This window comes from Schistocerca americana, chromosome 2, assembly GCF_021461395.2.
Source record: "Schistocerca americana isolate TAMUIC-IGC-003095 chromosome 2, iqSchAmer2.1, whole genome shotgun sequence".
Lineage (NCBI taxonomy): Eukaryota > Metazoa > Arthropoda > Insecta > Orthoptera > Acrididae > Schistocerca > Schistocerca americana.
In genome coordinates, this window is record NC_060120.1 from 838,345,772 (window position 1) to 838,360,799 (window position 15,028).

Sequence of the window (15,028 nt, forward strand, 5' to 3'; positions counted from 1 at the left end):
CGATTGTCGTTTAGATCCTGGACCATTTCTTTTACGCTTTTGTATGAGCTCTCCCAAGATTGTTACGAGCCTAGCAGTTTAGAATATGCTCCAGGATCCTGTAACCAACGGACGTCAGCGATATCGACTACAGGGTGTTACAAAAAGGTACGGCCAAACTTTCAGGGAACATTTCTCACACACAAAGGAAGAAAATATGTTACGTAGACATGTGTCCGAAAACGCTTACTTTCCATGTTAGAGCTCATTTTATTACTTCTCTTCAAATCACATTAATTATGGAATGTAAACAGACAGCAACAGAACGTATCAGCGTGACTTCAAACACTTTGTTACAGGAAATGTTCAAAATGTCCTCCGTTAGCGAGGATACATGCATCCACCCTCCGTCGCATGGAATCCCTGATGCGCTGATGCAGCCCTGGAGAATGGCGTATTGTATCACAGCCGTCCACAATACGAGCGCGAAGAGACTCTACATTTGGTGCCGGGGTTGCGTAGACAAGAGCTTTCAAATGCCCCCATAAATGAAAGTCAAGAGGGTTGAGGTCAGGAGAGCGTGGAGGCCATGGAATTGGTCCGCCTCTACCAATCCATCGTTCACCGAATCTGTTGTTGAGAAGCGTACGAACACTTCGACTAAAATGTGCAGCAGCTCCATCGTGCATGAACCACATGTTGTGTCGTACTTGTAAAGGCACATGTTCTAGCAGCACAGGCAGAGTATCCCGTATGAAATCATGATAACGTGCTCCATTGAGCGTAGGGGGAAGAACATGGGGCCCAATCATGACATCACGTACTGATGTGCTTGATGCTAGTACTGTAGAGCAATGAGTCGCATGTCAACACAAGCACCGAAGTCAACATTACCTTCCTTCAATTGGGCCAACTGGCGGTGAATCGAGGAAGTACAGTACATACTGCCGAAATTAAAATGAGCTCTAACATGGAAATTAAGCGTTTCCGGACACATGTCCACATAACATCTTTTCTTTATTTGTGTGTGAGGAATGTTTCCTGAAAGTTTGGCCGTACCTTTTTGTAACACCCTGTATACAGGACCATATCATTAACGTCGATATGCAGCAGTATTTTGGAACATATATTGTGTTCGAACATGGTGAATTACCTCGAAAAAAACTGTCTATTGAAACATAGTCAACACAGATTTAGAAAACATAGTTCTTGTGAAACACAACTAACTCTTTACTCGCACGAAGTGTTGTGTGCTACTGACAAGAGATTCCAAATTGATTCCGTACTTGTGCATTTCCAGAAGGCTTTTGACGTTGTACCACACTAGCGGCTAAGTCAAATTGCGTGCTTATGGAATATCGTCTCAGTTATGTGACTGGATTACTGATTTCCTGTCAGAGACGTCACACTTCGTAGTAATTGACGGAAAGTCATCAAGTAAAATAGAAGTGATTTCTGGCGTTCCCCAAGGTAGTTGTATAGGCCCTTTGCTGTTACGTATTTATATAAACGGTTTGGGAGAGAATATGAGCAGTCGTCTGAGGTTGTTTGCAGATGACGCTGTCGTTTATCGACTAGTGAAGTCATCAGAAGATCAAAACATATTGGAAAACGATTTAGAAAAGATAGTTGCGTGTTGCGAAAATTGGCAATTGATCCTATGAATTACAATTAGAACCACTTAAATTGGAAGGAACACACAGAAAATGTTTTAGGTAAGGCTAACCAAAGACTGCGTTTTATTGGCAGGATGCTTAGAAAATGTAACGGATATACTAAAAAGATTGCCTATACTCTATGCTTGTCCGTCCTCTTTTAGAATACTGCTGCGCGGTGTGGGATTCTTACCACATAGGACTGAGGAGTACATCGAAAAAATTCAAAGAAAGGCAGCACGTTTTGTATCATCTTGAAATAGGGGAGAGAGTGTCACTGAAATGATACAGGATTTAGGGTGGACATCATTAAAACAAAGGCGTATTTCGTTGCGGCGGAGTCTTCTCACGAAATTTCAATCACCAACTTTCACCTCCGAATGCGAAAATACTTTGTTGGTGGAGACCTACATAAGGAGAAACGATCACCATAATAAAATAAGGAAAATCAGAGCTCACATGTAAAGATCTAAATATTCGTTTTTTCCGGACTCTGTACGAGATTGGAATAATAGAGAATTGTGAAGGTGGTTAGGTGAACTCTCTGCCGGGCACTAAAATGCTTTTTGTAGAGTATCCACGTAGATGTAGATGTAGATATTAGTCTATAATTCTGTGTATGCCATCTATTTCCCTGTGTCGAAATGCACAGATATCATTTTAGCGACAAAGAAGAAAGCTTGACCACTGGTAATCTTTAAAAGGCGGCGAGATTTCATTTGTTTCACATGCGAGCCCTTACAGTTTGAGTGTGGCTGGGCCCTAAGTAGTTGTGTGCTTGTGTGTTTCAGGAGAGGCCGCGCTGGCTGTCCATTCTCGAGCTGGCTGAGCTATGGTGATCGTCACAAGGGTGAGTGAGTCACTGCAGCTTCACCTTGTCTGGCCGCCGCCGCCTCCAGGCCGTCCCTCTCGGCGCATAAGCAGGCAGACACACCCGTTACTTTATGATAACACGACTGCCAAACTGCTACTCCGAGCAGTCACATCCATTAAACATTTGCGAGTATGCGTATGCATCAATTTAAAGTGCAGCGACCTTATAAAACTGATCACGGGCGCTTCCCATGGGCGTGACTTACGAACCGTCGTTCGACAGAATCTTGACTATTCCTCGTAATCCTGGACCCGTTACCAGATAGGATTACCGAGTGAGGTGGTGCATTGGTTAGCACACTGAACTCGCATTCGGAAGGTCGACGGATCAAATTCGCTTCCGGCCAGATTGTTTTCCGCGGTTTCCCTAAATCGTTCCTGGCAAAAGCTGCGATGGTTCTTTTTAGCAGGGCATGGTCGATTTCCTACCCCATCCTTTCGTAATCGGAGCTTCTCTTTTTAACGACTGCGCTGTCGACGGAATGTTAAACTCTACTCTTCCCTTTCTTCCAGATAGGATTGATAGAGGGAATAGAGAAGACCCGTAGAAGAATAGCGCGTTTCGTAACAGATTTGTTTGGTAAGAGCGAAAGCTTCACGGAGATGATCAACTAATAGCAAAATCAGACGTTATAAGAGAGGCATTGAGCATCACTGTGTGGTTTACTATTAAAATTGCGATAGAACAGGTCCTAGAAGCGTCAAACAATAAGGGGCGATCAAAAAGAATCCGTTTGATGCCGTTGCTGCAGTGAACATGCAGCCCAGAACGACTCCAGTACGGCTACATAAGCAGCCATAAGGTGAAACGTCCGCGAAAACTGCGGCGAGGAGTGCTACTCCTTCATGATATCGCAAATGTAAAACGGGAGTAACACCAACTCAACTGGGAGACACTCGAGCACCCGCCCTACAGTCCTCCTGATCTCTCCCCATGCGATTACCTCACCTTCGGTGCCTTGAAATAGGCCTTGAGAAGTCAACGATTCACGATGGACAAGGATGTGTAGCGGGGAGTGACGCGGTAAATCGATCATACAGAGCCGATCATACAGAGAGCGTCTTCACAAATTTGTGGCTATCAATATTTGGGTAATAGAAACCATTGCGCTATACTGAACGGCTACCAGTCTCGTGTGGCTTGTGGAAGTAATGTCTTGGTTCAGAGACTTAATGCTGCCATTTTTATAATTCGATCGTTATCTGATGTAAGTGAAAGTTCGACACGAATATTAGTCTACTTTGCTTATTTTCATTCGCTTTTGTCGTATGGTATTATACACTCATGCTCATAAATTCAGGATAATTGCATAATGTGGTGCCACACAACGTGGCATTACACAAAACTGGCGGTAATAGCGTAGGCACATAGGGATCATACACGACACGGATCTGTACGCCCACGGTATTGGTGATAGGATGAAAAACGCCACTGTTTCCTGCGCATGTACCCCGACATCAATATGGGATATGATCACCATTCACACGTACACAGGCCGCACAACGGGTTGGCATACTCTGGATCAGGTGGTCGAGCAGTTGCTGGAGTATAGCCTCCCATTCTTGCACCAGTGCCTGTCGGAGCTCCTGAAGTGTCGTAGGGGTTTGAAGACGTGCAGCAATGCGTCGACCGAGAGCATCCCAGACGTGCTCGATGGGGTTTAGGTCTGGAGAACAGGCAGGCCACACCATTCGCCTGATATCTTCTGTTTCAAGGTACTCCTCCACGATGACAGCTCGGTGGAGCCATACGTTATCATCCATCAGGAGGAAGGTGGGACCCACTGCACCCCTGAGAAAGCAGACATACTAGTGAAAAATGACGTCCCGATACACCTGACCTGTTACAGTTCGTCTGTCAAAGACATGCAGGGGTGTACGTGCACCAATCATAATCTCACCCCACACCATCAAACCACGACCTCCATGCAGGTCCCTTTCAAGGACATTAAGGGATTGTCATATGGTTCCTGGTTCACGCCAGATGAAAACTCGGCGTGAATCACTGTTCCGACTATACCTGGACTCGTCCGTGAACATAACCTGGCACCACTGTTCCAATGACCATGTACAGTATTCTTGACACCAGGCTTTAAGGCTCTCCTGCAACCAGGGGTCAGTGAAATGCACCTTGCAGGTCTACGGGCGAATAAACCACGTCCGTTCAATCGTATACAGACTGTTTGTCTGGAGACAGCTGTTCCAGTGGCTGCGGTAAGGTCGCGAGCAAGGCTACCTGCAGTACTCCGTGACCGTCTGCGGGCACTGATGGTGAGAGAACGGTCTTCTTGTGGTGTTGTACACTGTAGACATCCCGTACTGTCGCGCCTGGACACGTTTCCTGTCTGCTGGAGATCACACTTTGTGGCAAACACAGGGCCTGTGCTACGACCTGCTGTGTTTGACCAGCCTCCAGTCGCCCTAGTATTCTACCCCTCATAACGTCATCAATATGTTTGTGTTCTTCGAGCCATTTTCATGGCTCTCTGAGGCTCTGAGATCTATGGGACTCAACTGCTGAGGTCATAAGTCCCCCAGAACCTAGAACTACTTAAACCTAACTAACCTAAGGACAACACACACATCTGTGCCCGAGGCAGGATTCGAACCTGAGACCGTAGCGGTCGTGCGGTTCCAGACTGTAGCGCCTCAGCCGAGCCATTTTCAACACACAGTCACCTTTACCATGTCCGAAAACGTCTGCACACTTACTCGCTGCGCCGTACTCTGACAAGCACCAACACACCTCTGCATATGTGGATTGCTGCCAGCGCCACCGTGCGACGACCGCAGGTCAAATGCACCGCATGGTCATACCCCGGGGCGATTTAAACCGGCAAACCGCCCACCAGAAGATTGTTTCACCGTGTATCAGCATTATCCTTAATTTATGAGCATGAGTGTATTTTGGGGTAACTCTTCCCTTTCTAAAAGGATATTTTTCGTTCAGAAACGGGCGATTCGGGCAATTAGTGGTAAGTCCACGAACCTCTTGTCAACCCCTGTTCACTAGTATGGGTATTTTGACATCGGCCTCTCAATATATAAATTCTTTACTGTCATTTATTATTAACAATATCAGCTTTTCCCTCCTGAATAGGCAGCTTTCACTCAGCTAATACTCGGCAGAAATCAAACCTGCATTTGGATCAGACTACCGTAACTCTTGCGCAGAAAGGTGTTCAGTATACTGCTGCATCCATTTTCAATACGCTACTACTTCAATAAATTAAAAATCTTAGCAGTAATCCACGCTCTTTCAAATCGAAACTGAAGAGTATCCTCGTGGGTCACTCCTTCTATTCTGTCGAGGAGTTCCTTGAAAAATTAAGCGAAGTCGTATTGTTGATTACGTGTACTTAAACTTCTCGCTTGATTTTTTTTTTTTGGGTTCATAAGCATTTTATTTTTATCTATTGTTCTTTTTACGTTGTAATTGCATGTACTGACACGTTCCATGACCTTGGAGATTTGCTCCTCAATTTGGTCCTACGGAACTTGACGTGTAAATAAATAAATAAAATCAGTGAAGGTCTTGGTACATTCTGTGACGTGGTCTTTATATTCGTTGTATTTCAGTATCCTGTCACTGATTTTACAGTCTCGGAGAGACAACAGAAAGAAGTTTTGCGATTTCACAACCAGAGATAATCGTGATTTTTAAAACTTTTTTTCGTAACAGAAAGTAATACAGAATTGATGTTATGTGTTATCTACGAAGACGAGTTTCCTTACAGTTCGCAAACCTTCCAGGATGCGTTCCTGGTAACCAGAATGCATAGTTACATACACTACCGGCCTTTACAGTTCTAACGTCAGTAGCAAATAACGAATTTTACTTATGTACGTATCCAGTACAGCAGGAAGAACGTATTATTAAATTTATGGTTGATTAGGCGGCATGCAAGGTGTGAAACGTAGTACAAAGAGCTGGGCACCGAGCCTAACTGAACTAGGATGGCAGACACTACGGCGTCATTCCACGACGTTGTAACTCGTTGCCTGAGTTCATCTATCGTAGTGGCTGGTGACAGGCGCGCGCTGATCTCACGGCAATCCAAGCCCAGATGGTTTCAATATGTGAGAGATCTGGAGAGCTTGCTGGCCAGGGCAACAGCGGAGCGGGATAGGTCAGGACAACAGGGGCAACAAGCTGTCTTGTTGGAAGACAAAGCCATAGATACCTCGAAGATAGGGCAGATCTACTGGCCAAGGTGGTAGTGTTTGTGCACAAAATCGCAATAACGATGGCGAATGAAGTCTGGCAACATGGCCCCGCAGGCGTTAGCTGTGATAACCGGGGAAATCATCAGACCATGCCCGAAGGCCAGTGCTTTGAATACGTGGACGTTGTGTCGGAAGGGGGGGGGGGGGGGGGGTACGGGCAGGCACCGTTTTCTAATAAAAACCTTCTTTCTTTAAAATTTTAAAAGTTTATTTACTTGGTTTTAAAATAGTAATTGAACATTCATTATCATGAATCCTCAATATAGTTTGTTAATGAAAATTCCTGAAGTATTATTTTAACAGATCGAAGAACAGCTCTCAGAATCAATTTACAACGCTTAAAACTCAATCCCTTTTTAAGCAAAAAACAATACAAACTGCATAATGCAAGGTTAAATAAAAGATTCCAACGCCACAGGGCAATAGCAAAATTTTCGGAGGTATCACCTGTGATCTCTAAAGGCAATATAATATTGATCACAAAATTAATTTTAATTAAAACAAATTAAATGCAATAAAATCTGATTACTATCAACGTACACTGAAACCCCCTAACCTCTACGATACGCACCGTATCACAAAATATTTTCCTTCCTTTTAAACACTTAACACCATAGGCCGGCCAGGGTGGCCGAGCGGTTCTAGGCGCTACAGTCTGGAATCGCGCGACCGCTACGGTCCCAGGTTCGAATCCTGCCTCGGGCATGGATATATGTGTTGCCCTTAGGTTAGTTAGGTTTAAGTGGTTCTGAGTTCTAGGGGACTGATGGCCACAGAAGTTAAGTGCCATAGTGCTCAGAGCCATTTGAACCATTTTTACACCATAAACCTCCCAAAATGTGATGCATACTACACCCAACGAATAATGGTAATTAAGCATAGATGTTATAATTAACTAGGTATGTAATCTTTTCCTTTCAAAATAAATAAAAACACACAGAAATCAACTCTTAATCTCATTGATTACATCCATTAACAAATATACAATATATAACTTTCGATTTCATCGTAGTCATGCGCTGTTGTGCACCGTGCTCTCCTTCAGGATCACATTCGGCACGGGGAAGATTTTCTACGATATACAAAACGTTAACAGGGCCCAACCAACTTACACAAATTGCATACTGGGATTATACGTCGTTGTGGATGCTGCTCGCAAATCTTAAAGCGGGCTAGGGAGTAGAGGTTGTACTAGTGAAAACTTCGACTATACCGCACCGCACAAAACAGCAGTACGGTGGGGTGGACAAGAGACAAATCAACTGTTGCAAGGCTACTTCAGCAAAGGCAGTAAGAAAATATTTGGGACTTTAAACTCTTGGGAGGGCCACACCAAACCACAGAATAACGTCGTCCCAAGCTAAATTATTAAAATACTATCGGCGATTTCGCCACAAGTAGAAACGTAAAATACCATAAGAAGTGAACTGCAGTTAACACGATTCACAAGCGTCCGACTCAAAAGCTCCACAGTCTATCTTTCCATTACTACAAAGAACAGTACCTCCAAAGTTCACTCGTGGACACTACCAGAGTGTCAAATTACTCTTTATAACTGTAGATAACAGAACACGCCGGAGGTCGACTTAGGTTTCTTCATAAGACAAGCAATGATACGGTCCCTCACTTGGATCCACCTTCGATCCAAAAGTCATTTACCGGCTCACTCTGCAACTCCGCACTCAGGTACGTCCATCGTGATGCTATAAGCAGAATCTATAGTCTTCTAAAAGGATGGCGTGATGCCACTTCTGAGTGCAGTGTTGCATTGGGCCTACCACTGCCGCCGGCCGCGGTGGCCTAGCGGCTCTAGGCGCTCATTCCGGAACCGCGCGACTGCTACGGTCGCAGGTTCGAATCCTGCCTCGGGCATGGATGTGTGTGATGTCCTTAGGTTAGTTAGGTTTAAGTAGTTCTAAGTTCTAGGGGATTGATGACCTCAGATGTTAAGTCCCATGGTGCTCAGAGCCATTTGAACCATTTTCTACCACTGCCTCGAAGGCCGCTGTGAACAATAGTCTTTTGCGACGCACCCAGTTCCAGATGTCCAACTGCATGCTTTTCGCCTCGCATTATTAGCTCAGAAACTGGTAGAGAAGGACCTGCATTCACTGACAGTAGTAATTACTGCAGGATTCTAAAGCGTATGTCAATGAGAAGATGTGACACTCATCTCCGATCCCTCTTAGCTAGAATATAATTACAACTATTACTTTTACGCCGTACGAGTGATACACCATTCCTTGAAGACACATTGGACAGTCCGCGTTGATCCATTATCATATCGGGCAACCATTCGACGATGTGGTTATGGGTTCATCCAAACACAGTATCTCCTTCCTGTCATTATGTCACGTCTACACGTCAAGCCATCTTCCTGCGCTTTTTCCATACGACCGACTGGTACTGGATGGTTGTAACTAAAATGCAGTTACTCACAGAGCTCCAGTGTGGCTGTAATTATCGTATGGTAGCGAAACTTGGTGGATATTTTAATGTGTTAATGCGGAATCGACTTAAGCTGAAAAAAAGATGAGTTCCAGTTTTGGCCACCCGGTGCAATAATGGCGCTGTGAATGCAAGAAACACGCATAGAAATGTTTTCATATGTAATGGACTTGGAACGGAATGTCGGCAGAATAGGTCAAACGAGTGAGAAAGGCATAATGTTGATTTTACTGTTAACCTCAGCTTACACAATTTATTCAATGTGCGCACTGCAGACGTCGACGTGATGCTGTAGAGCGCCAGAGTTGCACCTGGTGGCGAAAATTGGAACTAATTTTTTTCCAGCGTATATCGGTTCTCCATAAACGCATTAGAATGTCTACCAAGTTTCGTTACCATACGATAAATGCAGTCCACACTGTACCTCATTGAGTAGCTGCACTTCTAATTATAGCCACCCAGTACATACGTCTTCACTGCCACGACTTTCGTCAGTAGTGAAGGATCACACGAACGTCTGGTACCATCTGTAGCACTTCGAAGAGAACGTGTGTTTTTTAAGTGGTTACTAACATTTTATTGCATTGTTTACTCGCCCTCTGATTCAGATGTGTCTCTGGGTGGTGCAGATGATTATTTGTGCAATCAGCTGGTTTATCTGTGCTGAGTGTGACTGTGAAAAAAGGAAAGAATGGACAGGATGAAAGCAGTCCTCTAACACATAGCTCATTTCTCTTGAGCGGCAGCAATGGGCCGCCATGTGTAACTTCCCGATCAACACCACATGCTTTCACTGCGTGAGAGGATGTGGAGAGGTTTGGCAGGTAAGCCATGGGGCTGCGTACAGTTTCTAATCACCAGACTGCGTGCCAATCACTTCTCTGCTCTTTGCCAACCAAATTCTTGTTACGAAAGTTCTCACCATCACCAGGATTCCAACACGATGTCTCCAGATCAAGCGTCACGCACTAGTTTACGTTATAGCGACATCACGTGGAGAGGCGGGTAGAGACAGTTAGGACGAGTTAAATAACTTTTTTTTTGCATGGTGTATCAATGGATGATTCCAAATAAATTTACCATGGGAAATTCATGGAAAATTTGGAAATCCGTCCCTAAGCTTACGCATTACTTAATCTAGCTTAAACTAACTTACACTAAGGACAACACACACACACACACACACACACACACACACACACACACATGCCCGAGGGAGAACTCGGACCTCCGACGGGGGCGGCCGCACGGACCCTGACAAGGCGCCTCAGACCGCTCGGCTACCCCGCGCGGCTGGGAAATTCATGTCTGGAAATAGAAATTTATTGTGCGGACTATGTTAGGATATGGTTCACAAGAGTGGATACGTCTCATACATTCGTCAGAGAAGGATCTGAAGCATGTTTTGCTCCACAGTGCAAATCAAGTACCCTCTTCCCCAGTTGCTTAAGCGAGTTTGACTTGAAAGAATTACTGTGTGTTAAGAAGCACACTAAATTCATTAAAACAGAACGAAAGAAAGTGGAATATAAATGGCTGGTTCTAAAAGTAGGGTACACTTTATTATGGGAGGCCAAGCAACTTTTTTTCTTTCTTTTAATTTGTGGTAAGGTTTTATGGGACCAAATTGCTGAGGTCATCGGTCCGTAAGCTTACACTCTACTTAGTCTAACTTTAACTCACATTAAGGACAACACACACATCCATGCCCGAGGGAGGACTCGAACCTCCGACAGGGGGAGCCGCGCGGACCGTGACAAGGTGCCTTAGACCACGCGGCTACCCTACGCGGCAAAATTCTTTTATTGAATGTTGCACTATGCTGAAAGAGACACAAATGCATGACACCATTTTTCAAGATTTTCACCAAGTCTCGTGTAAACAACGGTCGGAATGTTTTCTACCAATCGTTCAATTTCTTGACAACAGAAATTCGCTCCTTGCTTACGGGGCCTTTCGAGAACCGTTGCGTTAACGTCCTAATCATTGGAGAAGCTCTTCCTTGATCGAACTATTGATACCATTTCACTACGGCTGCACGTAACATTAGTTTGGTGCATAAACTGCCAGAATATCACGAGACTGTGTGTACAGTTGAGACGATTTGCCCCCAAGAATCGTAGCGTCCCGCATACTTCAGCTTTGGGGTGCAGTTCCAGTTGCTGCGCCGTTTCCCCCCACACACTGTGATGCACCTGTTATCCTTGTGTCTGTGAGGAATACAGAACACGTGCTCTGTTCTGGCAGTGCGTCGCTCTTTCGTCTCAACGTGGGGCGACCTGGGTAACTTACTGTCTGATGTCCCGTATGTTGCCAAGGATGTTTCGACTGCGCTGCACGAGTTCCGCTGGGAAGCCCTTACACATCCTCCATACAGTCCTGACCTGTCCTCATGCGATTTCCATGTTTTTGGTCCTCTGAAGAAAGACATCCTTGGCCGTCGATTTGCTTCGGACTAAGCGGTTCACGTCTGGGCACAATCACTGTTCTTCAGGCAACCACAAACATTTTTCCGAAAAGACATTGACCGTATTTTCTCACAGTGGGATAAATGGATTACGTATTTTCTCACAGTGGGATAAATGGATTAACAGTTACGGCTATTACTTTTCAAATAATAAACAGTTTGCTTGCTTTTTAAGGTTCCGTATCTCAGCCGTTTGAAACAGAACCCCTACAGGATGTCTTTGGTGTCCGTCCGTCTGTCGTTCTGTCTGTCGGACTGTTAAAACCCCTTTTTTCTCAGGAACGGATAGGCTCATGAAGTTGAAATTTATTTCGCGAACTAAGGCCTACGGTCCCTTGGCGGTGTAAGAAATTGAAACTTCTAAGTCAATGCATTTAAAAGATACGGCCACTACATATTGTGATTATCGAAAACACACTCATCTAAACGTATAGAGTACTTACATTTAACCTAGAACCGTGACATTTGGCAAGAAGCAACGGTTCACAGTACAACTAAAGGAAAAAATACGAAAACTGTTAATTTTTAATTACATCACACGACAAAATTATTTCGTTTGTCATACCTTATCCGACTTCAAACTTAAAATATTATCGAAAGTCTTGGAAATCCAATGACCATATTTCGCCAGTATCAGTGTCGATAACAAACAAACATCGTCGATATTCTTGATTCCTGGGATGGGTGAACCGTCTGTATACATAATTATGTTTGTATGGGACCTTCAGCGCGCGTGTTCTGCTCGCAACTGGCCAATTATTTTCCATCCGTCTCGTTTTCATTTGAATATCACGTATACCTTATTTCGGTCCAGTTTTTGTCTGTTTCCTGTAAATTTTCATTTGGAATAAATGCAACAAAGTGAATACATCAGTTTTCGACCTTCCTCAATGCAATAGACCTGGCAATGTGATAAAACGTCTCATACTTTATTTCAAGTCATGGTGTTGTTGAACTCTCAGAAAAATACATAAAAAAATGAAACTGTGATTACTCATAAACTGTGTATGAAAGAAGAAATTGAAACCTGATTTTAACTGAGCATTCAAAATATATCTACATAAACATCTACATGGATACACCGCAAAACACATCTAAGTGTCTGGTATATGGTTCATCGAACCATCTTCACAATAATTGTATCTTATTCCAATCTCGCACAGCGTGCAGAAAAAACGAACATCTACATATTTCGGTGCGAGCCATGATTTCCCGTATTTTATTACGATAATCGTTTCCCCCTATGTGGGTCTGCGTCAACAAAATATTTTCGCATTCGGAGGAGAAAGTTGGTGATTGACATTTCGTGAGAAGATTCGGCCGCAACGGTAAACGCCTTTATTTTAATGATGTCCACCCTAAATCCTGTATCATTTCAGTGACACTCTCTCCCCTATTTCGCGATAATGCAAAACGTGCTGCCCTACTTTGAACTTTCTCGATGACTCCGTCAATCTTGTCTGATAAGGATCCTATACTGCGGAGCAGTATTCCAAAAGAGGACGAACAAGCGTAGTTCAGGCAGTCTCTTTAGCAGATCTGTTACATTTTCTAAGCAGTCTTTGGCTACCCTTACCCACATTTTCTATGCGTTCGTAATTGTAATTCCCAGGTATTTAGATGAATTTACAGCCTTTAGGTTTGACTGATTTATCGGGTAACAGAAGTTTAACGGATTCCTTTTAGCACTCATGTGGATGATTTCACACGTTCCGCAATTTAGGGTCAATTGCCAATTTTCGCACCATACAGCTATCTTTTCTAAATCGTTTTGCAATATACAGCGTCATCTGCAAACAATCTAAGACGGCTGCTCAGATTCTCTCCCAAACCGTTTATATAAATAAGCAACAGCAAAGGGCCTATAGAACTACTTTGGGAAACGGCAGAAATCACTTCTGTTTTACTCGATGACTTTCCGTCAATTACTACGAAGTGTGACCCTTCTGACAGGAAATCACAAATCCAGTCACATAACTGAGACGATATTCCATAAGCATGCAATTTCACTACAAGCCGCTTGTGTGGTACGTCGTCAAAAGCCTTCTGGAAACCTAGAAATACGCAATCGATTTGGTATCTCTTGTCAGTAGCTCTCAACACTTCGTGTGAGTAAAGAGCTAGTCGTGTTTCACAAGAACGATGTTTTGTAAATCCGTGTTGACTGTCTGTCAATAGACCGTTATCTTCGAGGTAATTTTTAAGGTTCGAACACAATATATGTTCCAAAATCCTCCTACATATCGACGTTAATGATATGGTCCTGTAATTTAGTGGATTAGTCCTACTACCTTTCTTGAATATTGGTGTGATCTGTGCAACTGTCCAGTCTGTGGGTACGGATCTTTCGTCGAGCGAACGGTTGTATATGACTGTTAAGTATGGAGCTGTTGTATCAGCGTACTCTGAAGGGTAACTGGTATACAGTCTGGACCGGAAGACTCGCTTTTATTAAGTGATTTAAGTTTCTTAACCAGTCCTAGGAAATCTACTTCGACGTTACTCATGTGGCAGCTATTCTTTATTCGAATTCTGGAATATTTACTTCGCTGTCTTTGGTACAGGAATTGCGGAAAGCAGTGTTTAGTAAGTCTGCTTATAGGAAGGACCACAGTGCATTTGTGCCGAAGTAGAAAAGAATGTTTTGTAGATGAGTGTAATCAGTCATTGTATGGCGTTTTTTAGGAGTGTCACTTTAATCACTTTACAAAGGTAGTGAGATACGTGAGGTACGGAACCAGCGACATGCGAACACAAGGTCAGATCTAGGTAGTCTGTAGGTGCTGCTTTAATGGCTGTGCTTGCTGCCGAGTGTCGTCGCGTCGCGAGTCGTTAACAGAATAGGGAAACGGCAAAGGCATCGTGGCGTAACCCAAGTCACTGTCGCATTAAGCGCTGACTAAACAGTATGGAGGGGAGCAGCGCTTGCAAAACACAGACGGGCGGCCTGACACGCCATCGCGGGCGGCAAGTGGAAGGCCGGGAAAGGTGGGGTGGATACTGCCGGCTACAAAACAACAGTCATTCATAGACCCAACTAATTAATTTTGGAAAGAAAAAGTGAGGTTTTTAACTTCCCATCGCCACAGAATGTTAACCGACGTACCTATAATAGCACCATTTACTGATTTTAAGGAAAGCAGACAAAATGATTAGAGAATTTCATGTTAAAGGAAACTGCCAGACATAATTCTTGAAAAGCTAAGAAATATGGAGAAAATTCCCAGTGATTTGAAATAAAAGCTGTTGTTAAACAAGAAGAGAGCATATCTTTACTGTTCAGCAGTCTTTCACAGGAAGTTGTAAGGATCTGGAATTTGGAGCTGATAGCAACAAAATTGAACCCATAATTGTGGGAAGGAGATCAAATGGAACTTAA

The 15,028-nt window shown here is 43.8% G+C and overlaps 1 protein-coding gene across 1 annotated transcript in view; it reads left to right on the top strand.

Annotated features, from left to right (window-relative positions):
* The first annotated feature begins 2,424 nt into the window (after positions 1–2,424).
* The window catches only part of LOC124595559 (myosin-VIIa), a 132,104-nt gene continuing 119,500 nt past the window's right edge, over positions 2,425–15,028 (top strand). Inside the window, exon 1 of the mRNA XM_047134340.1 lies at positions 2,425–2,484. Coding sequence (XP_046990296.1) covers positions 2,467–2,484 — 18 coding nt within the window. The 5' untranslated portion in view covers positions 2,425–2,466. The remainder of the gene's footprint in view (positions 2,485–15,028) is intronic.